The 27,654-nt window shown below is 45.4% G+C and overlaps 1 protein-coding gene across 1 annotated transcript in view; it reads left to right on the forward strand.

Moving 5' to 3' along the window:
* The first annotated feature begins 1,079 nt into the window (after nucleotides 1–1,079).
* JAZF1 (JAZF zinc finger 1) overlaps nucleotides 1,080–27,654 on the forward strand; it is a 311,555-nt gene continuing 284,980 nt past the window's right edge. Inside the window, exon 1 of the mRNA XM_075922158.2 lies at nucleotides 1,080–1,339. Coding sequence (XP_075778273.1) covers nucleotides 1,225–1,339 — 115 coding nt within the window. The 5' untranslated portion in view covers nucleotides 1,080–1,224. The remainder of the gene's footprint in view (nucleotides 1,340–27,654) is intronic.

Consider the following 27,654-nt stretch of genomic DNA (forward strand, 5'->3'; position numbering starts at 1 on the left):
GCCTTTTGGCCCACATGCTCAGGGGCTGCTCCGGCAGTAGCCCCTGTCTGAGGCTGGCCCTGGGTGCGGTAAACAGAAAAATGTCTGCCTGCAGCCAACCTGGGCCACTGCAGATAGGAGCTGCTTTGTGGCAGCAGCCCCTCTCCCTGGCGGGGCAGCTACCTGCTGAGACCCCCACAGATGGGGCTGCTGCTGGAGCAGGCTCTGCCCATGGCAACCCATCAACCTGCCATGGGCAGAAGCTGCCTCTGATAGAGGCAGTGGCGGTGGGGTGGAGGCAGCACCAGGAAGACAATGCTGTGGGCAAGTAGCTTTTAAGTCAGCCCCGCCCCGCCTCTCATACAGAGGCAGCAAGTGTGTGGGGGGGAGCAAATAGTTGAGTTCTCTATTACCTGATAAACTTAACCTTATAGGGTAGTGCAATACTGGACTACTTGCTTACATCCCTAAATTGGGAGTGCTCCGCATCTTTTTGGTGCTGACAGTACAGTGGGGATTGTGTGAGATTTAGGTGAACACACTATTCAGCTTGCTTGGTGGACTCCTGAACAATGGGTCCCCTCTGTGCACCAGCAAATAAGGTTACTCACAATAAGGTGCAATATCTTATTTCACAAGTAGTCCTACTGACTTAAGAGGTGCTAATTATGATGTAAGATACTGTTCAGAATCAGTTAAGAGTATCACAAATGTGTGTGGGGTAAACAAAAATGAGCCCTTATTTAATTCCCCACTTGCCATGCTACTGAAAAAAGTTAAATAAAGTTACACATAAATGTAACATTCCCCCCCCCCCCAAAAAAAAAACTTTACACTTGAAGACATGTAGCCTAACACAGTCTTTGAGCACTGAAACATATATGTATGTGAACTGTTGCTAAATCTCCCCCTGAGGAGGTGATGAGTGTGGCCTGGGGCCCTTGATCCTGCTGCTGCTGGAGGAGGCGGTGGCTGCTGGGGTAGCACAGCTGTTACAGTGCAGCACTGGTCCCTCCTCCCAGCTGCGGCTGCCTCATCTCCCCCCACCCAGCCCGTCCCTCCCCTCCGCCGCTCCCGACGCTGCTGCTGCCGCCGCGGCCGCTGCCACCTCCTCCTCCCCACCCCCACCCTCTCTCTCGCTCCCCATCTCTCTCTGTCCCGTTCCCCGCTTCCCCCGCCTCTCTCCGCCCTGCCGCCGGCGGCCCTGGCAGCGCAGGCACCGCAGGGGGATCTCAATGTAACACCATGACAGGCATCGCCGCCGCCTCCTTCTTCTCCAATACCTGCAGGTTCGGGGGCTGCGGGCTCCACTTCCCAAGCCTGGCTGAGCTCATCGAGCACATTGAGGACAACCACATCGGTGAGTGGCCGGCAGCGGGACCCCCGCCGCAGCGCTGGGGCGGGCTGCATGTGCAGGGGGCGTGTGTGGGGGGGTGCATGCCGTGCACGGGCAGGGCGGAGGAGAAGGTGCCGGGGCGGCTGCATACTGGGCATGGGCGTGTTCGGGGGCGCAGGAGGCGGCATGGCCCGGCGTGGGGAGGCAGGGGGGGCACGAGGGGCTGCGGACGGGGGCGGCGCTGCAGCGGGGAGTGAGTTTGCCTTGGCAGGAGGCAGTGCGGGAGCCGGAGGCAGCGCGGGGAGGGGGAGGAGGACGGGCACGGCACGCCGCCTGCTGCTTCCGCCCCGGCTCTGGCTGTCAGGGCTCCGGGGAGGGAGCCGCGGCGGCAGCCATTCCGCTTCCTCCTCCTCGCCGCTGCTGCGTCCTGTCAGCGCTGTTGCTAGGTGTGGTGGGGAGGATGGGGCGCTGCCCGCCCGCGGCAGCCTCGCTGCCCTGAAGGCGCCTCTCCAGGGAGGAAGGGTGGCGGGGAGGCCGGCGGCCGGGTGGGCGTGGAGGACCCCGCCGCCGGCGGGGGTGGAGGCTAAGCGACGGCGGCGGCTGCAGGGGCGAGGTCTGCGTGCGCCTGGTGCCGTGCCCGGGGTCGGCAGACGCCGTGCGACTCCGGCAGCCGGGGGAGGAGGAACCCCCCGGTGCAGCGCGGGCGGGGATTCTGCTGCTGCCATTTGCTGCTGAGCCGAGGCCAGGCCTCGGAGCGGCTCCCGCCGGGGTTCTGGGGCTGGCGCTGCGCCTGTCTGGTCATCACCTGTGGGGTCGCTCGCTCCCCTCCCCCCCCCTCCGTGCACCGTGTTGCTCAGACAAGCGCTTTCAACAAGTCCCCTGCCCTGGATGCCACGCTCCCGAATTCGCCGTGAAGATCCGCCCTGCGCTCGCTCCGAGGGGAGTGGGGGCAGGGATTATGCCCAGTGCATTATGCAGCAGGGGGTGGGGTGATGACTCGTCACTCTGTTGCCTTCGGGAGGCTGCCCCTGGCTTTGCATCTCCACGCAGCAAGTTTGCAGTAATGGGCAGGTATGAATGGGTGAGGGCTGCCCCGGGAATCGACATGCTATGCAAAGCCAAAAGTGAACATGAATAAAAAGTTTTTAAAAAAAAAAAAAATTCTTCCTGTTAACACGTGAGCAGATGAGAAAATATGAGGCCTACATTCTATAGATGCTAAACTCTGTTTTTGAAAAAAGCGTAAGAAAAATCCAGCAAGTCGGCTGTGGGTTTTTTTTGAGAATCCCTGTGTGGAATCAAAATGCAGGACAATGTAGCACTTTAAAGACTAACAAGATGGTTTATTAGATGATGAGCTTTCGTGGGCCAGACCCACTTCCTCAGATCTTACATTCCCTGTGTGGAATGTAAGAGTTAATACCCACTTTTTCCCCCTATTCAAGTAAGTGGTGTGAGACACCAGCTTTCACGCTCATTCAGAGTTTGAAAGTTTCTTTGTCACCCATAGCAGTTGGTCAAAAGATTTTACCTCACCCACCGTATTTGCTAGTATGTTGAAACTGACACAGCTACATATTACAGTGACTTTTAGGCTACCCTTCTGTGTAACTGCTTTGTTGAATTTTATTAACAGAATATAAATTAAGCTGTCAAATATAATTTTCTTCAAAGTAGAAATTTGACAGATTAGTGACTAGTGATTCATTTTGATGTGATAAGAGTACTATATTATAAAGAAGGTGTAAATAACTACATTTGTTATCATTCAGTAAATATATAAATGAGCCTTATGCCATTATACATTGATGAAACATACATGCTGTTCCATTTTATGACTTCTTTAATAGGCAGGCCAAACATTTGAACAAATAATTGAAATTGTTATGAAGTAATAAACTTTTAAAAATTAGATTAAACTGCATTAAGAAAGTGTTAAATGCAATTTAAATCACAGAACAGGAAATTCCAAAGTATGGTTCCCATAACCATACATTTTTGCATATGTGATAAAATAATGTACAAACAGCAATTCTCTTTTAGGTTTAGCATACCACATCTCAAACTAAAAAAATACCTAGTGTACTCTTATTATAATCTCAATCTATGTTGTTATAATGGATTCTCATTTTGGAACTATACTATAATGCAGTAATTTTAATCTTTGTCTATAGTGTGTAAGCCATGTTACACGAGGAAAAAGTTTTGGGTCATCACAATAAGACATAGGTAAAGCGAAGATTGTCATGATTGCCCTAACCCATTTGAATTTGTTTGCATCCTCCCAGATTGGGAAGCCATGCTATAAACCAGGCCTGGGCAAAATACCTTCTGTGGGATGGATCCAGCCTGCAAAACCACCGGATCCAGCCTGTGGATGCAGCAGGGAGCCTTAGGCAGACTCCCTTTTTGCCCTGCCCCCAAAACAGCTGAGAAAAGTAGCTGCTTCATCTGTGAGCCCAGTGGAGGCAGGAGCAGTCCTTAACATGCTGCATGCACATCTAGCATAATCCCATTGGCCAATTTCTGGCCAATGGGAGCTGCCTTTTTGAAGAACAGGCAGCCCAAAGCACCACTTTCCACCCCCTCCCCTCAGGCTCATATTTACCAACTCACGTGGCCCCTGCAGCCTGTGCGGGGGCAGGGCAGGCAGGGAACCTGCCTGAGAAATGTCCTGGACTGCTGGCTGGGATTCACCCATGTAAGTCTCCCTGCCAGAGCCTGCCTCTGGCGCTCTAGTCCCTCCCTTTCTCCAACCCTCTCCCTTCCCACTCCTTCCTCTCTACCCTACATAAACCAAATCCTCTGTCTTGCTCCTGAACCCATATCCCACTCAGACCCTGTACCCATGCCCCTGCCCTAGGTCACGACCCAAACCCCTGCACCCCCTCCTGTACCCCAGTTCCCTGCTCCAGGTCACAACCCAAACTCTTGCACCCCAGTCCAATGCCCCAGGTCAGAACTGTCTCCTTCACCCAAACTCCCTCCCAGACCCCACTTACTCCCTGCAGCCAAATCCCTTACCCCAAGCTCCCTTCTGCACCCAACTTCCATCCCAGACCCTGCACTTCCTCCATTAACATCATGGATGAGTACAGCCCTTGATCACTTTCCAAAATCTTGGAGTAAAAAATTATTGCCCTCCCCTGCTATAATCCAAGCCACACATCATTTTTGGGCCTGCAGACCACAATAAGAGAACCACTGATGTACAAGTGTACAGAATTATTTCATATGCATGAAGGGAACGGCTGAGTTACATTAGGAATCTATATATTTAATTTGTTAATATTTGTACACTTAAAATTAATGTTACTTTGATATATATTTATATGTAATGCTTTTATTTTCTAAAAGAAAATTGCAGTGGATCACAGATTAGATATCCATTTATACATTAATATGAGCATGTGATATGACACTGCTTTGACTACATTTATTTGAAGGTTCTTCTGTATGGGATTACACAAGCAAATAACAGTACGCAAATTTGTGGAAAATGGCATATAGTGCTTGTGATTTTCAAACATCTTTAATGGTTTTCTACAAATGTGCGCATTTTTTTTTCCTGTATGTAAGCCAGCGAATCACTGCATGGGCTCAGAAGTCTGTCCATGCTGAGTTTGGTGTGGAATTGGATCTTAAGTGGATTTCCAGTTTTATATTTTAAAAATACATCCTATCAGAGGTGAGCCAGTAAAATCAACTGGAAACATTTTAACTTGGTGAAGAATTCTGAGCTAAATTCAAGCTCAGTGTAAGATTCTGCAACTTCATTGAAGTCAGGGCTTAGTTTGATTTTGTTATTCCCTCAAGTGTATATAGATGCAATGCATAGTAAAGTCATTGAGAGTTACAACTGTTAAACTGAGTCACAATTCTTCTATCACACTAAGACTTTATAAGCTCTTCCACATGAGCAAGACCCCATTACATTCATGGAGCTGCTTGGGAAAAATCCTAACAAAACTTTCAGAACTTCCTAAAACTTTTCCATTTTATCATGAGAAAGTTCAGCTGAAAGGGAAATTTTTGAAAGGTGAAAATGGGGAGCCTATGAAAACTGTGTTCACATTGTGTGCTGTGAGCACAATACTGTAATATTCTCTGAGTGATTTTTGTCATGTTGATATAAAACCAGGAAGGGATTCATTTTGGACATATAGAGAACATGGTAATATTTTTTTTAAGACTAAATGATGATTTTGAAGACTTCTTTGTACTTTTCTGTAAAAATAAAAACAATAGAAATAGATTTGATTGTGGTGTTAGTTTAAAAAAACTGTCTTGGACAATAGTTATGCAAACAGTTAAGGTTTATTGTTAGTTTACAGTTGGTCCTGCAATCTGCTTTGTGTGGACGGATCCTTACAACATGGAATCCCATTGCTTTGCCCAAATGAATCAGATTGCAACATTGGGGTCTTTAAACATAACACGTGATTCTGACAGTTTCTGTTTTCAGAGTTAGAATGAATCTTGACTATTAACAAAATATGATTGATTTGAATTTATTAATTTGCACTGTATGTAAAAGAGGGAAAAGGACAAAATAAGTATTTTAATTCTTCAATGCTACTTAAGGGTCAGTTTTTCCCACCAATATTCATAGAGTAAGGTGCAATATACTGTGATTAAGAACAGCTTTTATATACAGGCAGTCCCTGGGTTACGTACAAGATAGGGACTGTAGGTTTGTTCTTAAGTTGAATCTGTATGTAAGTCGGAACTGGCATCCAGATTCAGCCGCTGCTGGAACTGGCATCCAGATTCAGCCGCTGCTGAAACTGATCAGTTTCAACAGCGGCTGAATCTGGACACCAGTTCCGACTTGCATACAGATTCAACTTAAGAACCCCAGGCGTCCCCAAGTCAGCTGCTGCTGAAACTGATCAGCAGCTGATTCCAGGAAGCCCGGGGCAGAGCAACTCTGCCTCGGGCTTCCTGTTGTCAGCCGCTGGTCAGTTTCAGCAGCGGCTGACTTGGGGACGCCTGGGGCAGAGCAGCTGGGGTGCTGCCGGGTTGGTCCAGTAGCGCCAAGGAGCGGTGCTGCGGGACCAACCGGCAGCGCCCCACCTGCTCTACCACAGGCCCTGGGCTTTGCTCCACGACTCCCTGGTCTGCTGGGGGGGGGCACTAGCTGATCTGGAAGCGCCGTGGGTCCGGCCCCGGGTCCTCCGCCGCTTTGCTCAACGTCTCCCTGGTCTGCAGACCAGGGAGATGCTGAGCAAAGCGGCGGAGGACCCGGGGCCGGACCCGCGACCCTTCCAGATCAGCGCCGTGGGTCCGGCCCGGGTCCTCCGCTGCTTTGCTCCCCGTCTCCCTGGTCTGCTGGCTTCCCTAGCAGACCAGGGAGACGGGGAGCAGCTTTTCTCGCCCCGGAGGAGGCGGGCGGCGGGACCAGGTGTCCCGCCGCTCCAGTCCTCCGGGGCAAGAAAATCCCCGTTCGTAACTGCGGATCCGACATAAGTCGGATCCACGTAACTCGGGGACTGCCTGTATAAACTGGCCTGTATGTTTTGGCACCAAAATTCCCCAGTAACATTTTTTTACCTTCAAGTGTCAGTGGATGACGTTTTTGAGAGATTCTGTAGTTGTTTTACTTAGAAATACAAAATTCCTCCATGTGACAAATGTGACAAACTTGATATCTATCAATGGACTTCTGTAGAGCCTTAATGTTCACTTTATGTATTAGATACAACCTATACCAAGCATTGCCATCTCTTTATGTGGTTGGCAGGTGAAGAATAATTAAACTCACATTTGGTGCCACAGACTCATCCCAATATATACCAAATCTGCAATCTAATATTTAAGAATCTATGGTGGAACCTTCTGGCTTGGTTAGGCTTTGTCAAAAATAGTTCTCAGGCCTACCAAAGGGACCCCATGCACTCCTTGTTGTAAAGGAACCAAATTCTGTGGGAACAACCCCTCCATTGCACAGCATTAACTTATTCTGTTGCCATAACAGATAACCCTCATTCCCATTTTCTGCCTCCATTTTCTGCCTACAGTTCCTAGATAGAGATGATGTAAAATTCATCAGATTCTTTTCTATGATAATTATTTTGAGAGAGCTTGCCATTACCCAGTAGGCTTTAGCTTTCATGACGTTGTCCAGACTCCGAGCCTCTTTGCCCAGGAAGCATAGATGATGGAAAGTGCAGGCAAAGGAGGGTTGCAGCCTGGTTTGTGGGAGAATCTTCTTGTCTCTTGGGGTTTGGCTTCAATGCAGGCAACCCAGCTCACTAATCTACATGTTTGACTTTTCTGTACACTAACTAGATGCTTAATTTCAGCTGTTATTCCTTGATCTGTGGAATGACACAGAGCAAGGACTGTAATCCAATGAACTCCCCTTTTTGGGTGTGCAGGGGAGTGAAGAGCAGCTACAGGCGGGTCCCAGCAGGGCAGGAAGACAAAGAATAAAATGTGCAGGGCTTGGCTTGAGCACAAAGGCAGACTCCACAGGAAACATGGCTGGTATTGTGGTCTTATAAATTGTATTAGCTTTGCGGAAGGTAGGAATATGTGGTAAAGGAACAGATACATTACTGTATGCAGCCTTTCCTTTTGCAGAGCAGTCCTTAAATTCATTTTGATTTTCTGATGCAGATTTAAACTTCATTTTATGGTTTCTCTCAGCAGTTGCTGAAGACCATCGAGCAAGCCCCATTACTGGCATTCTGTGATTTGATTCTTCATCCTTCTACCTCTTACTAGCATTTTTCTGTAGTTCAACTCCAGCCAGAAGAGCAGGACTCACTAGCTCCCGAAAGGTTTATACTGCAAGCATCGTGGTCTTGTGGTGCTGAAACAGTTTCAGTTAGAATAATTGATCTTCTTTATTAAAACAGTTTTCTTGCCTTCATGACTTGTAGTGACCAGAGTTCAGTATTTCTCAAGTGTGCATATCAGGTTGGTGCTGATATCGTACTATGTGATCAATTGATTTACCTTTGTGCATGCATGGTTCAACTGCACTGTTTTCCTCCCTCCATACCTAGCAGGTGTGTAGGTAACAAATGTGAATCAAATGGAATCAGGGTGGATTAGAGTTACATAATGGTCTTAGCGAATAACTGCTCTGAAGAGACAAGGAAAAGTGGGAGAATGTAAAGAGAGAATGGTGAAAATGAAGACTGGGTCATTTTTATCATTTAGGACGGGGTTGGCAAAAGGGCCTCCACGGGCCTGATCCAGCCCACCAAGCGGGTTAATCCGGCCCATGGAGGCCCTGCCACTCCCCCACCCAGAGATCAATTAGAGCCTTGAAGTATGGGGGAGTGCACGAAGCTTCCTCCACCCTGCCAGGAGCACCTGGGCAGGAGGAGACTTTGCGTGCTTCCCTGTCCCCAAACCCTGATTGGCCTGGTGGCAGAAGGGGAGCGCATGAAGTCTCCTTCCACTGTCAGGGGCATGGGTGCCTATGGGGAACCTTGGGGAGGGGGAGCAAAGGCACTACCCCAACCCCACACCAGTTCTGGTCTGTGGATGGGGAAGCAGGAAAGTATCCTACCCTTCCCCTCCCTCCCCTGCTTCGGTACAGCCTGGGGCTACTTCAAAATTTCTGAAGTGGCCTGTGGCAAAAAACTATTGCCTACCCCCTGCTTTGAGGAGTGTGTGACTTAGTATTTAATTGAAATTCTGAAGCATGAAAAGGGAATCTTTCAGTCTTTACTGAACACACACACACAAGGCAATTTACAGTAACCAATTCAGTATAACTTGTTCTAAAAAATTGACGCTCACGAGGAGTAAAGGTAGTTCGGACTAGGAAGCCTAGTCCGAACTACCTAGTCCGTGCCGCGTGTAGCCGCGCAGCACAGAGTCCGCACTAGCGGACATTTAAAAATGGTGGCGCCCAGCTTTATGCAAATGAAGCCTGGGAAATTCAAATCCCGTGCTTCATTTGCAACTCAGGTTGCCTACATTACCTCCCTAGTTCGAACTAGGGTGGTAGTGTAGACATACCCATAGATACTAATGGAGCTGTTTTATTATAAGATTCAATGACTTGACTTGATTATTGGTGCTATAATGAAGTATTATATTGTGAGTATCATTGAGATGCGGTATGGGTAAGGCACAAAATATTTTGAATGGTGTAGTAGTTCATCTATATATTTTATAGAGAAAAACAGATTTTTTTCTTTTGAGGATTTATGTATTTAAGGCCTGACCAACCTCTTTTAGAGTCAATAAGAAACTTTCAATGGATGAGAAGGAGTAGGTCCCTATTGAGGTAGGAAGGAATATTGTATTACAATCTGTATTGACTATGAAAATAAGTCTGGAGGTTAGAGAAGGGAATGCTTAGTGTCACATTCAGTTTCACTCAAAGGCTTCATGCTACACTGCATTTGCATAGTACAGGCAGTCCCCGGGTTACGTACAAGATAGGGACTGTAGGTTTGTTCTTAAGTTGAATTTGTATGTAAGTCAGAACTGGTACATATTTTGGGGGGACGGGGAGCTGGAGTTAGGTGGAAAAGACCCTGATTCTCATACAACTTCCTAAGAAAAACACATACTGTTTTGATATGAAGGTTTTTTTGGTTGATATTTTAATTAAACATTGATCATAAGTTTCAGTGTTTCATGCTATATCCAAATCTTCCTTTTGGGGTACCTGAAAGATCCCAGTTATTCATTTAATAGTCAGAATCTTTGTTTTTTATAACTAAAAAAAGTTTATTCAATGCATATTACTGTTCCAAATAGAATTTTCTACGGATGGTTCAGTGAAATGGGTATTAAGTGTAATCAATAGTCATTGGAGAGCACAGTGAAATATTGATACAATCAAAGCTGTTGTATTCTGCTGAGTAGAAAATGGAAATCCCTTCCTGTGAAATGTGTGTGTGAATTTATCCACAGGATTAATTTTAAAGAAAAATTCTGTGTTGGGAACAGGAGTTTAGCCACAGGTGGGTCCTCATTGTCCACTCACCCACTTTGCAACCTGACGCATCCCCTCGGGACTTACCCTGCTCCGCTCCAGCCAGGGTGTGGGGTTGGGGCTTATCCCCTCTTCCCTTCTGTCCTGCTCCTCCCCATTCTTGCCCACCCACACCACTGGGTAATTTTTCAGCTTCACCTCTGCCAGGCTGGAAGGGACTTGTTAATTTCACGTGACACTAACAAGATACTTGCAGCTCTAGTGCTGAAGAGGGAAAGAGCTGTTGCTCCCAAGGTGGGGACTGTAACACAATGGGTCTCACTGCCTGCTGCTCCTGCTGTTTCCTAGGAAATTAATTTTTCCGCTATGGAGTGCCCCCTTTTGGCTGGTGTCTTGTTCCCCCCAGCAGACACGCGTCCTCCATGGCGAGAAAAGCCGCTCCGCGTCTCCCTGGTCTGCTGGGGGGGGGGGGGGGCGCTAGCTCCGCGTCTCCATGGTCTGCTGGGGAGAAGCGCCCCCCGCACCGCTGGAGGCGGCGACAGTGGGGGAGGCACCCCACACTAGCTGCACCCCCCCGCCCCCCATTTGTAACTAGGGGTCCGACGTAAGTCGGATTGATGTAACCCGGGGACTGACTGTACATATTTAGTAGATAATCTTCAAAATTTTTGCAATACTGTGTTTCTCCTCCCTGGTAAAAACAGAAAAGATCATGCCTACTATGTGAAAATACTGTTACAGGTAAGATGTGATTCATATGAGAAATAATAAAAAGATGATCAGATGGCTGCCAGTAAGATTTTTTTTTCATCTTAATCTTTTCTTCGTACTTTGTGAAATATAAAAAGATCAATAGAATACGTACATATTAAGAACAATTCTGGAGAAGCTGATACGGACCTAATGGTGAAAGTCTTGTCAGAGGTATCTAAGATCAGTTGGTCTGTCTGTCTTTTATTTACTGATTGTCTAAGTTTCCCTCATACAGTTGATCCAACTCTTCCTCAACTCTGTAATCAGGTTTTAATTTGTCCTCCCTGTATACATGTATACACTAAAAAGCCAAGCAAGTTCTCAGAACTATTTTGTGTTACAATGTAGTGCAGTTTTTATGGAAAACAAGTGTGTGCATTGGAGTGTACCACTTTATTTTACATAGTCTTGAAAAGGTTTGTGTTTGCCTGTTAAGATACTCTTGTTAAATAAAGTGCTATGTTTCTACAAACATTAGAATCTTACTTTTTTGTGTGATTGTCTTTGGTTTTCTTGTATTATGTAAGCTACGTATTTGAGAGAGTATGTCTGTCTGTTCAACAACTCCTACGCAGTAAGAGTTAGGACCACCAAATTTGGAATATAGCTTCCTCGTATCATAATTTAAAGCAAAGTAAGGGTTTGGTTGTTCCATAAAAATGGGATGTGCCTGGAATGGGATTGCTTTGTCAGGGAGTGAGGGGAAAGTGCACAGTTTGCTGCATTCCTCACTCTGGCTGGGGAGTGTAGGGGGAAGATAAACTTGAACCTGCCCCAGCCTGGGCGCATGCACCCCTCCCCTGGCTATGCCAGCTGGAGCTGCAGTATCCATGGAGAGGTGCTTCTCACCTGGCCCCACACTGCTGCAGTGAGAGAGGGCTGGGGTTGTCCTCTCTTCACAGGGCAGCCTGTATATTCAATCTCACATCTCCCCCAACCCCACCCCAGAGTAATGATTCAAATTAAGAATATACATTTTCATTTTATTTTCCAAAAAACAAAATTTAAGTTAAGGACGTAAACAATGCCTGGTAAATCTTCTAGTGTTTAGTATGTACAGTTAGATCATATGAGAGATCACAATCTGAGTAAACATCTTTCATATGAATTTTGAAGTACATTGTATTGTTTACTTTATTTACTAATAGACCCTATGGAAACTAAAGGATACACCCTGTAAACCAGCCATATAAAATGCATCGTTGATTCTAAATGGAAGGTCTCTGATCTTACACTTTCTAATTTATTTTAGCTTTTTGAGAACTCAAGCTTTTTCTGTTGTACAGTAAAATGGAAAAATAATTGTTCTGATCATTACACATAGTTTAAGGTCTTTGATATCAATTCTTTTAAGAGAATGTATCCAGAATTCCCAGCATGCCACAATTATCATGGTCCTTTTATTTCCTGCACAATGGAAGTAGAAATCTTGACTTAAGGCCATGCAGATGGTGCCCTAATGCTTGGTAGCTGATCATACTAAAATGCACAATTATGACCATTTTAATGTGGTGCTTCACTAGAACCAATATGATTATTTTTGATGTAGTATATTGTTACCTGGGCTGACTTGAATTTAGAAGTTGATTATTCCATTTAATATTCTCTTTCTCTCATGATATGACAATTGAGGAAGAGCTAGAATTGCTGCTTTGCTGAGTAGAATCGAAAGAATGAGAGAAAGTATTATATATTTATTCAGAAAATTACAGAGCACTCATCACCTTCCTCTCTGGGCATATTATAGAAATGGAAGCAAGCCTCACTTGTAAATCAGAAAAAACAATCTTGGAAACATAAAGTACTATATTGCATATGTATTTGATATCAGTGTGAGCACCTAGGGTATGTCTACACTACCCCCCTAGTTCGAACTGGGGGGGTAATGTAGTCATACGGAGTTGCAAATGAAGCCCGGGATTTGAATTTCCGGGGCTTCATTTGCATAAAGCCAGCCGGTGCCATTTTTAAATGCCGGCTAGGTCGGACCCCGTGCCGCGCAGCTACACGTGTTCCACGAGGCGTACAGTTAGTTCGGATAGGAAGCCTAATCCGAACTAGCTAGTCTGTGCCGCGTGTAGCCGCGCGGCACGGGGTCCGACCTAGCCGGCATTTAAAAATGGTGCCAGCTTTATATAAATGAAGCCTGGGAAATTCAAACCCCAGGCTTCATTTGCAACTCCGTATGACTACATTACCCCCCCTAGTTCGAACGAGGGGAGAATGTAGACATACCCCTAGGCTATGTCTAGACTGCAAGCCTCTTTCGAAAGAGGCTTTTTCGAAAGATACTTTCGAAAGAGGCTTTTTCGAAAGATACTTTCGAAAGAGGCTCTTTCGAAAGAGAGCGTCTAGACTGCACATTGAACTTTCGAAAAAGCGGCTTGCTTTTTCGAAAGAAAGCATCCAGTGAGTCTGGATGCTCTCTTTCGAAGAAGCCCTATTTACATTCAAGAACGCCTTCTTTCGAAAGAGGAACTTTCGAAAGAAGGCGTTCTTCCTCGTAAATTGAGGTTTACCGCCATCGAAAGAAAAGCTGTGTTCTTTCGATTTAATTTCGAAAGAACGCGGCTGCAGTCTAGACGCAGGTGAGGTTTTTTCGAAAAAAGGCTACTTTTTTTGAAAAAACCCCTGAGTCTGGACACAGCCCTAGAGATTAACCTTACTCCATACTGTGACAGATGAAATACTTTGTGGCACCAGCAAAAAAAGGGATTTTGTTTCCTGTGACCGGTAGTTTTATTACAGCCTTTCTCTCTGATATAATCTTTGTCTTGCCTTTCAATGATGCATCTTCCAGGGGTCTGCCTTTTGAAAGACCCTTTGGAAGCGCGTTTAGCTCCTGGTGTAGAACTCATGTACATCTAGTTACTTTTGCTAGCTACGGAGTGTATATTAGTGAAGGTTGACATGCATATGAAAGCAAATGCAAAGTATTGACTTTAATCCTTAAAGATCTTCTACAGTTTAAGTATGAGCTACTGTAGAAATTGCCTTCCCCCCTATGTGTTTACATGGAACAGAGGATAACAAGGCAGAATTATAAAAAATAGCTGTCAAGACCCAAAAGAACATGGGAGAATCAAGAGAAGAACTCCCTGATCTGGTGGCAAGCTAGCTGTTATAAAGCCTGATACATGCAGGGGAGTAAAAGCAGGTGGTATGGTGGCAGGTGCCACAGAAAGGGTAAGAGAGGATCTGCAGCATGCTTCTCTCTGCTTTCAAACCCATTGGTATTTATGCATCCAAAAACAGGCCTCTGGGTTAGGCAAAATGGAGGTGATAACCAGCCAGTTGCCCAGTAGGCAAATGCTCCACTCAGCTCTTTGGAGGGGACAGTTATAGGGTGTCAGAAGAGACTATGGCTGCACAGGCTTCCAGCGAGGATGGTAGAAGGCTAGGAGCTGCATACTTTCCTTGCAGGGGGAAGGCCTAGGGTTCTATAGTCTTTCTCAAACTGGGGTACATAAGGGAACTCCAGGGGATCTGTGGGCTCTGCTAATCAACTACTTCCCTTCCCCAAGGCAATCTCTCCACCTACCCTGGTTCTGCATGGCTCCAGAAGCAGCTGCCAGGTCCCTGTGGCCCTTAGGTGTATGGGGTTCTCAACCAATGAGAGATGTGGAACCAGCACTTGGACAGGCAAGCATATAGCCTCCCTGCCTCTCATGCACCTGAGTGCCAGAGGGTCCTGGAGACTCCTTCCAGAGCCATGCAGAACCAGGCGTATGTGCCTGCCTGTCTGAGTGCTGTCTCTGCATCTCCCATTGGTTGGGAACCCCATGGGCCTAGGGGCTGCAGGGACCTGGCAGCTGCTTCCTGGGAATTACAATAAGCACTGCTGGGACCCCACACTCTGAAATGCCTCCCAACCCCAGCCAGAGTCCCCTCCCACACTCAAACTCCCTTGTGGTGCCCGAACCTCTCCAACTCACTGTCCCAGCCTGCCCCCCCCTCATCCCAACCTCTTCCTGAGCCCAGTGAAAGTGAGTGAGTGTGTGAGAGGGACAGAGGGAGAAAGGGGGAGAGCCAGAGGGAGAAAGGAGGGAGCCAATGGGAATGCGGTCTTGGAGAATGGTGCTTCTAGCGACCTTGGGAATACTTGTGAATGTTGACATTTCTCTAGCTCTCAGAAGATGCACTAGTTAATTCTGAGCTACTTCAGTGCTAAAATAGGTGGGTAGCACAGGCATTGCAGCTATATCAGTTTCTCCTAGTGCTTTGTCTATGTTCAACATCCACTCTAGATAGGAGGGCTCCTTTTGGGGGCCACCATCTATAACAGGTATGGAAATACCAGCCCAAGGGCTAGATCTTGTTTGCCGTGGTTAGCCCTGGCAGGCTGGCACCTCTTCAGATATGGGCAATTGCAGCTCCCATTGGTCACTGATTGCCGTTCCTTGCCAATGGGAGCTGCAGGAAGTGGTGTCCCAGTTTGTGCGGCTTCCTGCAGCTCCCATTGGCCAGGAACAGCAATCCACAGCCAACAGGAGCTGTAACTACCTATACCTGAGGAGAAGCAGGTAAATACAGTGGTGGCAGCTTTCCAGGAACTAATCCTGGCGAACTGCCGTCCTTGTATTGCCCACCCCGACATTGTCATTTTACCTGTATGCACCACTCTGCCGACACTTAAGACAACTATTATGGACACCACTTCATGAGCCTTCATTTCTGTGATTTGTTCTTGTGCATACTGTTCCCTATTTCTGGATTTGAAAATCTGCTTCTTACAGAAAAGTCTCCATGTTATTTTGCTTCTAACTATATCAAAGTGAACAAGCAGGGCTTTCTTTGCTCTATGGTCTGAAGCTATGAGTAGTCTCCTTTGAACTCTATATCCTGGACAAGGTCAAGGTGTCATAGTGTCTGACTGAATCTGGTGTCTTTCACACAGCCAGGACAAAACTTAAAAACATGGAAATGCTGCCTAATGAAGTATGAGTCAATAATTGGATGCCCAGATTGGAAAGGCAGACCTGTCATTTCTATAATGAGTTTGAGCATGTTTTCAGTCCCAAAACATTGCTCAAATCTGAGATTATGGTGAGCAACATGGACACACTTTTGTGAAGAGTCTGGGAGGAAGAAGTTGCAGAAGCATGACAAGGGTAGGGATAAGTAGTGCACAACCTGCAACTGAAAGCTGTTTGTGATTCACAAGCACAAGACTGAGACTTGACGTCATTCATAGGAAAGATCATTACACCTATGATGACTTTATTATTGTGTATTTGGGCAGGGCACATGATCTGACGGAAAGCAGATGATCTAAGGATCAATATATATAACTACCATTAATGATGGAAATACATCCCCATACTCCATGCAGCAAACAAGGGTATGGAATTCCACCTGACAGCAGTGCCTTTTCTCAGTGAACAGTCTTGGTTCCTCATCCATCACTGTCATTGATGTGTATCAGTGTCTCTTCCAGGTTATTTCCTAAAGCCCTACCTTCGTGGTCATTGTGCATCCATAGAATCTCTTTGTGGGTGCTAAGATACCAATTGTGATTTGTGGCATCTCTGCCTTTGACATCAATTTGGCATTAGGCTGCTACCATGTTTTTCTTATTGTGTTTGTAGAAGTGAGGGCAGATATTAAGGAGCGCATAAGCTGAATGCCATTGTTGCTGAAAACAAAAATGTGACCTGAAAAAATTCTTGCCAATTCAAAAGAAAAATCTGTTTTTCTGTAAGCTGCTCACCAGGCTGACCCCTGGTGTCTGTTCTTTCCTAGACTATTCATGGTTGCTTTCAGTATTACATTTCTTAAAGGTGTTGAAATATATGATTAACACTTCATTTGAATAAATACATATTTCACAACAGTACATATTTCATAATAACTCCAACAATCTAAGATCTGTAGTTATTTATATTTCCTTATGAAATTATTCCTGGAAAAAATAGCTAGTGAGCTTGCCTGTGAATAAAGCATTCCTTAAACCCAATTGCTTGCTTGTTCGTTCTCTTTTTAAAATTCCCTGCAATAATCAATGGCTCCAGTTTGTGGTGGACTGACTTTCAGATATCAGTTGAGAAAGCTAAGTGATTGTCTTAATGTGAAAAATGTGTTTGGGATGGTTAGCTTCTCTCGGGTTTATATGCATGCATTCTTATATCATCATATTGACTTGTTGGATTCTTAATTGATTTTTTGCCTCTAAGTTGACATTACATGATGAATTTTCATACCATGCTGAGTTATAAATCACATTGTTAAATTCTAAACCAACCATTGCTCTGCTGAGTTGTGCACATTTCAAATGTTGCATTTAAAAAAGTGATATAGTAAAAATGAATGTTAGCTGATTGATTAATGATCTGCAGAAATGTTGGACTCAGTAGCTAGATTTTCTCTAAATGTGAACCTGCAAGTATGTTATTAAAAATTCCAACCCTTTCGTAGGTATCATTCCTGATTGTAATTCATTTACATTGATTCAAGGAAAGTGGTGCTTGCATTGCTAATGGATACTCTTTATCCAGCTTGCCCCTTCTCAGCAAGTACCTTGTTACAGAATTATGATCAGTTTCTTCATGGAAACACTGCAGAAATGGAAGAGGGGTGACACTCTGCACCCTCTTTTCTTTTCCTACCACAGTGATACTCAGACTGGGGCTGGCAAGCTGCAAGTAGTTCTTTAACAGTCTCCTGCAGCACGTTACATCACATGATATTAAAACACCCTGTGATTGGTTAGTAATGAAATCAAGATATTTTTATTTTTACTATGTTGTTAGCCAATTATAGTTGAAATAAGTCCATTTGCTGTGAGAATTATGCACATACAGACGCTAAATATTTTCCTGGCATACTATTTAAACAGGAATAGATGGTACTGTAGTAAATGAAGCAATGAATTCACACTGCAATGGCTCTTAACAGTAACGATCACTAATTTGGCTCCTGTACATCTGAGGTTTGAGTGGCACAGGGTTGGTCATAGCTTCCACTTTAAAGGCCCCATAATGAGAAGAGCTGAGCTCCATCAACTCCTAGCACAAGAGTGGGGACCACACACATGTGAGAAGCAAAAAACAAAAGAACAAAACAAAACTCTCACTGACATGGTCCCCGCTGACTGAGAAGGCGAAAGACACTGCCCGCATTCCTTGCACACCAGTGCTTAGGGGCCCCGGGCTAGTCGATTTTATGTGCTCCAGCCCTGTGGCGGGGGGGTGGTCAGGGAACTGCAGTGCCAGCATGGGCTCCCCAATGCTGGGGTTGAGGGGGAAGCCTTGAGCCTTGGGGATTGGATCCAGCCTTTTGGCCTCGTAGAATCCTGCTTAGTCTACACTTGCAATTGAGTGATACAACATTTGTAGTTCACAAATGCTTAACCTGTCTCATTTCCCCCCCCCCCCCCCCCCCATGCAACAGATCTGCAATGGCAAGTGCCAGTATAAATGCTTTGTCTATTGGAGTACGATCCTACAAAAAAGCAAAAGCTGCTTGTGGAGGCTAAAATTATTTTGTTAGCAAAAGTGCCGACAAACAGCATTTACGTGTGCTGACTTTTAGGGACAGAACTATGTCAACATAGCCTTGTAGCGTTGACACTTTCTCAGTGGAAGTGAGGGAATTCAAATGGGCCTCTAGCAAATCTTCTGAACAAAGTTTTTGCTGATATTTGTGCACACACGCTGCTGTTAATAAATTATAGGCCTGTTAGTATTTGTTTATAATTCCATTTTGAGTCTGGCTAATTACTTGCCAGAAATTTGAGTATACAGATGTATGGAAAATGTTATTCAATGTAGGCTTTTTCTACACTAGGGATGATCTTAACAGGTGATGCTTACTTGTTCCAGTTAACCAGCGGGGGCTGGAACAGCTCCCTGCTTGCTGCAGGCGGGGGCTACTCTGAGTGGCTGGAGCAGTTCCTATTTGTGACGCGCCTGGGCCCACCATGGGCAAGGGAGCTGCTCTAGCTCCGTGAGGCCTGTTGCAAGTAGGGGCTGTTCTGATCACCTGGAGCAGCCCCTGCCCATGGTGGGCCCAGGCGCGTCACAAACGGACTTCTCCAGCCACTCAGAGTAGCTCCCGCCTGCAGCAGAGCCCCATGTCCCTTTTAACCGATTAACCAGTTAAATGGGATTTTACTTCCCTAGATGACACTTGAAAGTTTAAAGGACAGCCGTGGTAGTGCTTTGATACAGTGGTGTGGTCATGGCAGCAGGTAAGCCATCTCCACAAGGGGAGTAGCTAACTTCACTGTGAGTGCAGGTCCCAGCACTGTAGCCTGGTTTACATTGGCGCTTTACAGCACTATAACTTGGTGTGTGTGTTTTCACACTCCGAGACAGAACATTGTAATGCAGTAACGTGGCAGTGTAGACTTAGCCTTAGACGGTATAAAAATGTAAAAGTTTATCTAACCATTTCATTCCATTGGACTTGGTATATAGTCGAATGTAATTTAGAAGGGTCATTTTTTGTTGTAGTATAAATATGCTTATGAAAAATAGTTCATACATCTCTTACTGTGCGTATATATAACTTACAAATAAAAATGTGGGTTTTTTAATTAAAATTAATTAATGTCTCTTTCAGGAGCCTGATAAATACTCAAGATAGGAGGTGAAAACTGAATGCAGGTGGTTAGAAAGGGCCCATGTGTAATTTGGTCTAAACATATTGATGCAAAAGGCAGGTTTTTTCTGTATACAGGAACAAATGCTTGCAGGACTGAAGGGCTACGTGTACACTGGCATGATTTTCTGGAAATGCTTTTAACGGAAAAGTGTTCCGTTAAAAGCATTTTCAGAAACGCGCGTCTAGATTGGCAGGATGCTTTTCCGCAAAAGCACTTTTTGCGGAAAAGCGTCCGTGGCCAATCTAGACGCGGTTTTCTGCAAAAAAGCCCCGATCGCCATTTTCGCCATCGGGGCTTTTTTGTGGAAAACAGTACTGTGCTGTCTATACTGGCCCTTTTGCGCAGAAGTCTTTCGGAAAAAGACTTTTGCCCGAACGGGAGCAGCATTGAATTTCCGGAAAAGCACTGACGATCTCATGTAAGATCGTCAGTGCTTTTCCGGAAATACTAACGTCACCTGTCTACACTGGCCAAGTTTTTCCGCAAAAGCAGATGATTTTGCGGAAAAACTTGCCAGTCTAGACACAGCCAACCAATAGGGAGATTGGGTTTTATTGTTTAAAATGGCTTATCTCATCTGTAATTGGCAAAGGATGACTACATAACATACACACACATGGGATTAAAACCAAAATGATTTTTTCTTTTCTTAATTCATTGTGCTGAGGACATAAAAAAGCTTGTGTTTGTTCCATCTTTCATTTTGCTACCACTGCCCTTAGGATCTCTGCATTGCTCTCAAAGTTAGAAATCATAATCCTCCTTTTCCTAAGGTTCCCCCCCCCCCACCACCACATCATTTATTTGGTGTAAATCTGCTTATTAGTCCATGGCCACAAACAGGCATAGAACAGGTAGTGAATGGGTAACCATTTAACCAGTTAACTAGTAATCATCACCCATAACCCGTTAACTGGTTCTTGGGAGCAGAGCCCCACCCACAGCCCGCTGCAGGCAGAGGGCTGCTCCAGCCCTGTGGGGGTTGGATGCATGGGGGGGGGACTGGTAGTAGGCGTTCACCCCCCATGTGCATGGGGCTACCTTGGAACAGAAGCTGAAATTGGGTGGGGGAGGAGGAGAGGGGTGCTAGCAGCAGCTTAGCATGCAGGGAGATGAGCAGGATCCTGCTTAAGTAGTTAACTGATTAACCGGGATTTTACATCCCTACGTAGAACTCAGATCCCCCGATCAAAAAAAAAAAAAGAGAAAAAGCCCATATCTATCACTTGAACTAAAGGAAAATCTCAAGTTAGCTGTTTGTCCTTTGGCATTCAACTGAGTGTACGTCTACACTAGCCCCCTAGTTCAAACTAGAGAGGCTAATGAGGGTGACCAAAATTGCAAACGAAGCACAGGATTTAAATATCCTGTGCTTCATTAGCATATTCTTCCCCGGGTGGTCGCCATTTTGGAAACTGACTAGCCCGAAATAACTGCCCATGTCTACATGCGGCAATCAAACGGGAGTTTGAAGTAAACCCCTAATGCAAATTAGCTGTTACTCCTCGTGGAATGAGGTTTAACAGCTAATTTGAGTTAAGGGGTTTACTTCAAACGCCCGTTTGACTGCCGCATGTAGACGTGGGCAGTTATTCCGGGCTAGTCAGTTTCCAAAATGATGACCGCCCAGGAATATGCTAATGATGCGTGGGATATTTAAATCCCATGCTTCATTTGCGATTTCAGTCGCCCTCAATAGCATCCCTAGTTTGAACTAGGGGGCTAGTGTAGACGTACCCTGAGTTATTCTGATACCCTCTGGCAGAGGGCACTGATATGCAGATGCATAGAGTAGACTACATATCTATCTTGGTCTTTCTCTGAACAAAAAGTAAAAATTCATATTCATGGAGGTGTGGGCTGAAGGAAGGATTTTTCTTTAAACCTTCATTGACTTCCTATAAATCTCTGAATCTAATTAAAATTGCCTGCTTGATTTTTCAGAAATCTGCATAACTCTCTCCACCATATGTTTTAACTACAGTAAACTTCCAATAATCCAGCACCTTTAGGACCCAAGGGGTGCCAGATTATCAAATATGCCAGACTATAGAAAAGGGGGGCTATGAGAGGTCTGGGGTGGAGTGGGGGGGATAAAGCCTTTTTTGAAAGATCCTGTAAACCTCGTTTTATAAGGGATAAGGAATCTTTCAAAAAAGGCTTTAGTGTTTGAAAGATCCGTGTCTAGACTGCCATTTTTTTTTTTTTTTAAAAAGCTCTATTTTGGGAAAAAAAGTGGCAGCCATGTTTATGCTAATGAAGTGTGGGATATTTAAATCCCTGCTTCATTAGCAATTTCGATGTGCCTAATCTACATCTCTCTTTTGACAGAGAGGTATAGTCTAGACACACCCTAAGAGAAAACATTACTAGGGAGTTCACTTTGGGGTACTAGGGGACACACCCTTATTGTCGACATGTATCTTTCCCTGCTATTGGAATTCCTCCCCAAGTTAAACACTGAATTCCATCCCAAAACCATTGTTTCCCCATTCTTGATTCTCCCAAGTCAAGAAATCACCCTATTGGATGAGAGAGGTTTTTAGAATTACATAGGCAAAACTACATAGGCAGAACTATCAGAATTCAGGAAATGAAAACAGTTATTTGAATGTGTCCAATAATAGTAAAACAGCACCATGTAGAGAAATTAGCCCATGACCCAACAGTATTCTTGCCAGAAAGCTCTTGTATACACATAGGCTGCCACTTTTTTCTGGCTTGGGGTTTTGCCGGAGAAAAGCGCCAGTCTAGACGGGATCTTGCGGAAAATAAGCCCTTTTCTGCAAGATCCCTTATTCCTACTTTCAGGAATAAGGGATCTTGCGGAAAAGGGCTTATTTTCTGCAAGATCCCGTCTAGACTGGCGCTTTTCTCCGGCAAAACCCCGAGCCGGAAAAAAGCGGCAGCCATGTTCATGCAAATGCCGTGGGGGATATTTAAATCCCCCGCGGCATTTGCAATTTCGAAGTGTCTCATTAGCATCCCTTTTATGGAAAAGGGTGCCAGTGTAGACACAGCCTATATAGATTAAGACCAGGCTGGTAGAGACCCATTGCCCTAAGATTCTCACTTTAAGCTGTGAAGGATCCGTCTCTGAAGTGTACGACAGACACCTGGCTCTCCCCTCACTTTTTCATACAGCACTGTCAGGTGAACTGCTTTGCATCACAACACTCCTTTGGGCACAGTATCCTTAAGAAAGCATGGTAAAATAAGCCAGCCTTTTTGACCATTCTTTTCCATCATCTGCTAACTATCTGATTGTTCTGTTGTAGGACGGGAAAAGAGGGATGTAAGCTAAGGCAAATTACTCACAGATAACTCTTATTTTCTCTTCTCCCATCCTATTCTCCCCCCCCCCCCCCCCCCCCCCCCCCCCCGATGCTCAATATTTCTTGTTTCCCTATGTAGCTCTGCAAGTTCTGAAACAGTAGGGAAGGTGTGAGAGCCTGGGGTTTAGCAGTGCGGGCAAAGGGAGTCTTACAATTATTTTGACTCACTTCTTGGTAGCTGGTACTATAGTAATAGCTCTCCTGACTATTCTGTGTGGTGTGAAACAAGAGTATATAATGAGTAATTTTCCCTTTTTTTCTTCTTAGAATACAGAATAATAGTTTCCTTGTGCATACTTTTAAATATATTTTTTTCATTCATTATGAAGTAATTTTTTTTAAAATGGCTTTCATGGTCAAGTGCTATGACACCAGTATTTGTTCACAGGTTGTTTCTATTCACTGAACAGCTATATAGAACAAAATCCTACCATCCTTAGTTAAGAGAAGCTTCTAACGATGTAAAGGATGGCGGGTTTTGGCCCACACTGCTACCTGTAGTCACATCATGATGCTATACAATATTCTGTGTAGTTTATTCAGTTACGATTGATTTGTGCCTCTCCACATAACTGAGTGATTGATTTACGCCAACATAATGTATCTCAAATAAGCCAGTGTGTTGGTTTTGGCCAAAGTGATGATTGATTATTTGATTTATGTGTGTGTATATATATAATCAACTAGTGATTTTGGATGCCTCAATTTTTGGATGGCCAACCTGAGACACTTCTCAGGGATGTGATTCTTGGGACCAATTCTCTGAAAATCAGGCTCTTTGTAGCAACTGATCACTTCCTAAACCTGCCCTGTATGTTTGGCCTAAACAAAGCTGGCCCGCTATTGTACGCAAAAGCATGTATAGGCAGGAATAACAGATTTGTTGTTCTGAGTGTCACTATTCCAGCTTAACCACTTGGGCTAAGACCTAGTATGTTGCTTTATCCGTTTTTCCAGAAGTTATTTATACCAGTATCTCAAAGCTCAAGGTGTCCTCCCCGCAGCCTCCATGCTGTATGAAATTGTTTTATTTATACAAATATGCATAACTCGAAGATACTGTGGGCAAAATGCGTCATGTAACACATCAGTCTTAATGACACAATCTTCTGGATTTGCATATCTTATTTTGGCGTATGTATCACTCGTGTATGTAAAGTTAGAAATATGGAGTATGGATTTTTTTTTGTTTTTAAATGTGCAAATGAAAGCCATCAAAGGTATCTTTACTGCTATGGCAACCTTAATGACTGGGTGATCATAGGTGATCGATTTAATGGCCTGTAAACAGCCTTGCTTTGTCTCAAGTCTAAGCAGTGGTTGGTCTTGGAAAGACATGTGACCATGCCAATTTGTACTGTAATACTAGTTTAGCCAGGTCATTTTCCAAGGGGGTTGGGGGTGGGGTGGAGAACAAAGGATTCCTGCCCAAAAGGAAGTCTTGACCTGGAAGGCTATCCCTCTCTTTGTCTTTAATAGCCTGACACACCCAAAAGGATAGCCGGGGACCCAAGTCAGAGTAAAAGATCTTCTCTGACTTGAAGGTCTGCCTGAAATAAGAACAGTTTTAGGGTAAGTTTACAATAAGCTTTAGTGCGGCAGTTCCCAACCACCCATCTGCAGACAGGCGATGGGCTGCAGTGCTCTGCCAGCCCACACCCTCAGCTGTTTGAGCCCCACCTGATGGGGACCTCTGTTCCCTGTAGGGTGCGTGCACTAAAAATTCTCCTCCTGCCCTTCCATGGTGATTGGTGCTGTGGACTGCCCCATATGCCGCGGCTGGAGCTGGGCAGCTTCACCACGGCCCTGGTTCCAGCTCCGGTGGAAGCCACACGGCCCGGTCAATGGGCAGCGACCCGGTCAATGGGCAGCTGCCCTGTGTCCTTCCTGTTGTGGGCAGTGTTTTGGGACCAGGGAGCGGAGCCGTTGCATGCGCCTGCCCCTGTTGCTTGTGCCGCAGATGCTGCCGATCCTGTGCGTGTGTCAGAGGCTGGGCTGTTGCCAGGCCTGTCCCGAGAAGAGAGTGGAATTGAAAAACTTTAACTAATTTTCATGTCAGAATCTCTCCCTATGATCCGTTCCAGAGAGAGGGCAAGAGGATAAGGAGATAATCTCTAAAGGCACGTCTAGACAGAGGCACTATTTTGGGATGCAACCAGTATCCCGAAATAGCATTTACCGCGTCTTAACAGCATGCCCATTGAAATAACAGACTTGCTATTCCAACGTTCCAGTAAACCTCATTCCACAAGGATTAAGGGACTTGTTGGAATAGCAGTCTATTTCAAAATTTGGCACAGTCTACACAATCTCGAAATAAACTCAAAAGCAGCTATGCAATTTGTGTAGCTTATTTCGAGCTAGCGCTGCTGTCAGGGCTGGATTAAGACATGGGCTAGCCGGGCTGCTGCCTGGGGTGCCAACCTATGGGGGGGGCCATCAGGTGCTATGCTCCCAGCTCCCGGATTGTGGGCTGTAGCTGCTCTCAGTGGCCACCTTGCAGCGGCCACACAGGGCAGGGGCCATGTTAACCCCCACAGTGCCGGCCAGCAGTGCCCTTTCCCCTGCGGCTGCGGGGCCCAACATGGCCAGGCCAGGCTTGGCCCGCCCCGGGCTGTGCGCCAGCAGTGGTAGCCAGGCTGGGCCAGGCCGGGCCCGTGCATCCTGCCGCCGCCAGCTCCGCGTGCCCTCTCCCACGCGCTGGTGCGGGAGTGGGGCCGTGCATGCGCCCTCCCCAACCCGGGGCGCAATTCAACTGTCTGCCCAGGGCACCCGAATGGCTCGGTCCGGCCTTGGCTGCTGTGTAGAGGCACCCTTATTGTATTAGTTTTCTGTTGGTAGGAGAGACAAGACCTGAAGCCTCTCTCCAACTGCAGTTGGTCCAATAACATAATCTCACCCATCCTGTCTGTAGTAGCCCTGTTGGTCCAGGATATAACAACACAGCAAATGTGGTGAGTTTGGGTATGTCTACACTTGATTCCTCCTTCAAGGGAGGAATGCAAATGTAGACATCCAAAATTGCAAATGAAGCGCAGGGTTATTTTGAGAGTAATCCTTGAGCATAATCCTTGAGAGTAATCCCGTCCCTCAGAGTAATCCTTATTCCTCAAAAAATTGCACTAGGAGGATGGTGATGCACTGGAATGGGTTACCTAGGGAGGTGGTGGAATCTCCATTCCTAGAGGTGTTTAAGTCTCGGCTTGACAAAGCCCTGGCTGGGATGATTTAGTTGGGGTTGGTCCTGCTTTGAGCATAGGGTTGCCAGGTGTCCGATTTTGAACCGGACAGTCAGTATAAGAGCTTCCTGTTTGGGAAACAAATTGAGAAAATATAACTGTCCGGTGTTTTCTAGATAAGATGTAATGTAGATTGTGATGTAATGTCAGGTATTTTTTGTTGAAACCATCTGGCAATTCTTTTGAGCAGGGGGTTGGACTTGATGATCTCCTGAGGTTTCCTCCAACCCTCTGATTCTGTGATTGAAATGTGGTGCCTAGAACTGGACACAATACTCCAACTGAGGCCTAATCAGCGCAGAGTAAAGAGGAAGAATGATTTCTCCTGCCTGGCTCATAATACTCCTGTTAATGCATCCCAGAATCATGTTTGCTTTTTTGGCAACAGTGTCACACTGTTGGCGCTTGTTTAACTTATGGTCCACTATGACCCCTAGATCCCTTTCTGCCGTACTCCTTCCTAGACCGTTGCTTCCCATTCTGTATGTGTGAAACTGATCGTTCATTCTGAAGTGGAGTAAACTGCATTTGTTCTTATTAAACTTCATCCTCTTTACCTCAGACCATTTCTCTAGTTTGTATTACGTGATAGTTAAGTAATGTAGTTTGGAGAAAGTAGAGTAGCCATATTCCATTTTCAGGGAAAGTGCCACATTTGCAGAGGTAAGTTGCTACACTATGGAAAGCATCCAATAATGATGAGATGACCATCTTTTCAGAAGGACTCAATTATTTAGTCACTGGCTTAAGGTCATATGGATGTTTTGGCAGTTGTCTTGATTGGAATAGGACAGGGAAAAATCTACATATAAACCTGTACCTCTGCCAACAAATAGAGGAGTAATGAAATGGGAGTCCAGATGTGCATTTGTTAGTTGTCGTTGAATGCTTGGGTAAGCTCAGAGATTGATGTCATGTAAGAACCTACATAGTGCAGTAGCTTATATCCTTCTGCTATTTGTTTAGGGCTTGAACTCAAGGACTGATTACAGATGCTTCCTAAATGGGTGAGTGCCCATATTTTCCTGCCATTGTGCAGGCTTCCAGTATTGGTGCACTTCACTCCCTCTTTTTCTCTGCTTATTATAGTCTAGTCTCCTGTGGGCTGTAATATTTCGTTCTCATTTCAGTGGTTGGGTTCTGAGTTTGGGTGGTGCAGTTGGCTTGTGATATACAGGAGGTCAGACTAGAGTACAGTCTAGTCTAGTGATCCTTTGTGGCCTTAAACTCTCTGACTCTTGTCTTTTCTTTGGGGGCTGGCCCTGGGAATCTGCGTGCAGTGGTTGAATTTATCGGTTTTTGTATTGAGGTAGCGCCTTCAGAAACAGCCTTCTGATGAATTACTTCAACTTTGGATACCTCTACTTTATTGCCTTTTTGGTCTGTTGATTTAATTGGACTATATTGAATTGGACGTGATTAGTAAAAGCAATAATTCTAGCTTAGTAAACTTTTATATGGTGTCTGCTACAGCTAGCCAATAAATTTTAATCTTCTGG

Source organism: Pelodiscus sinensis, chromosome 2 (assembly GCF_052426305.1).
Source record: "Pelodiscus sinensis isolate ZL-2025 chromosome 2, ASM5242630v1, whole genome shotgun sequence".
In the NCBI taxonomy this organism is placed as follows: Eukaryota; Metazoa; Chordata; order Testudines; family Trionychidae; genus Pelodiscus; species Pelodiscus sinensis.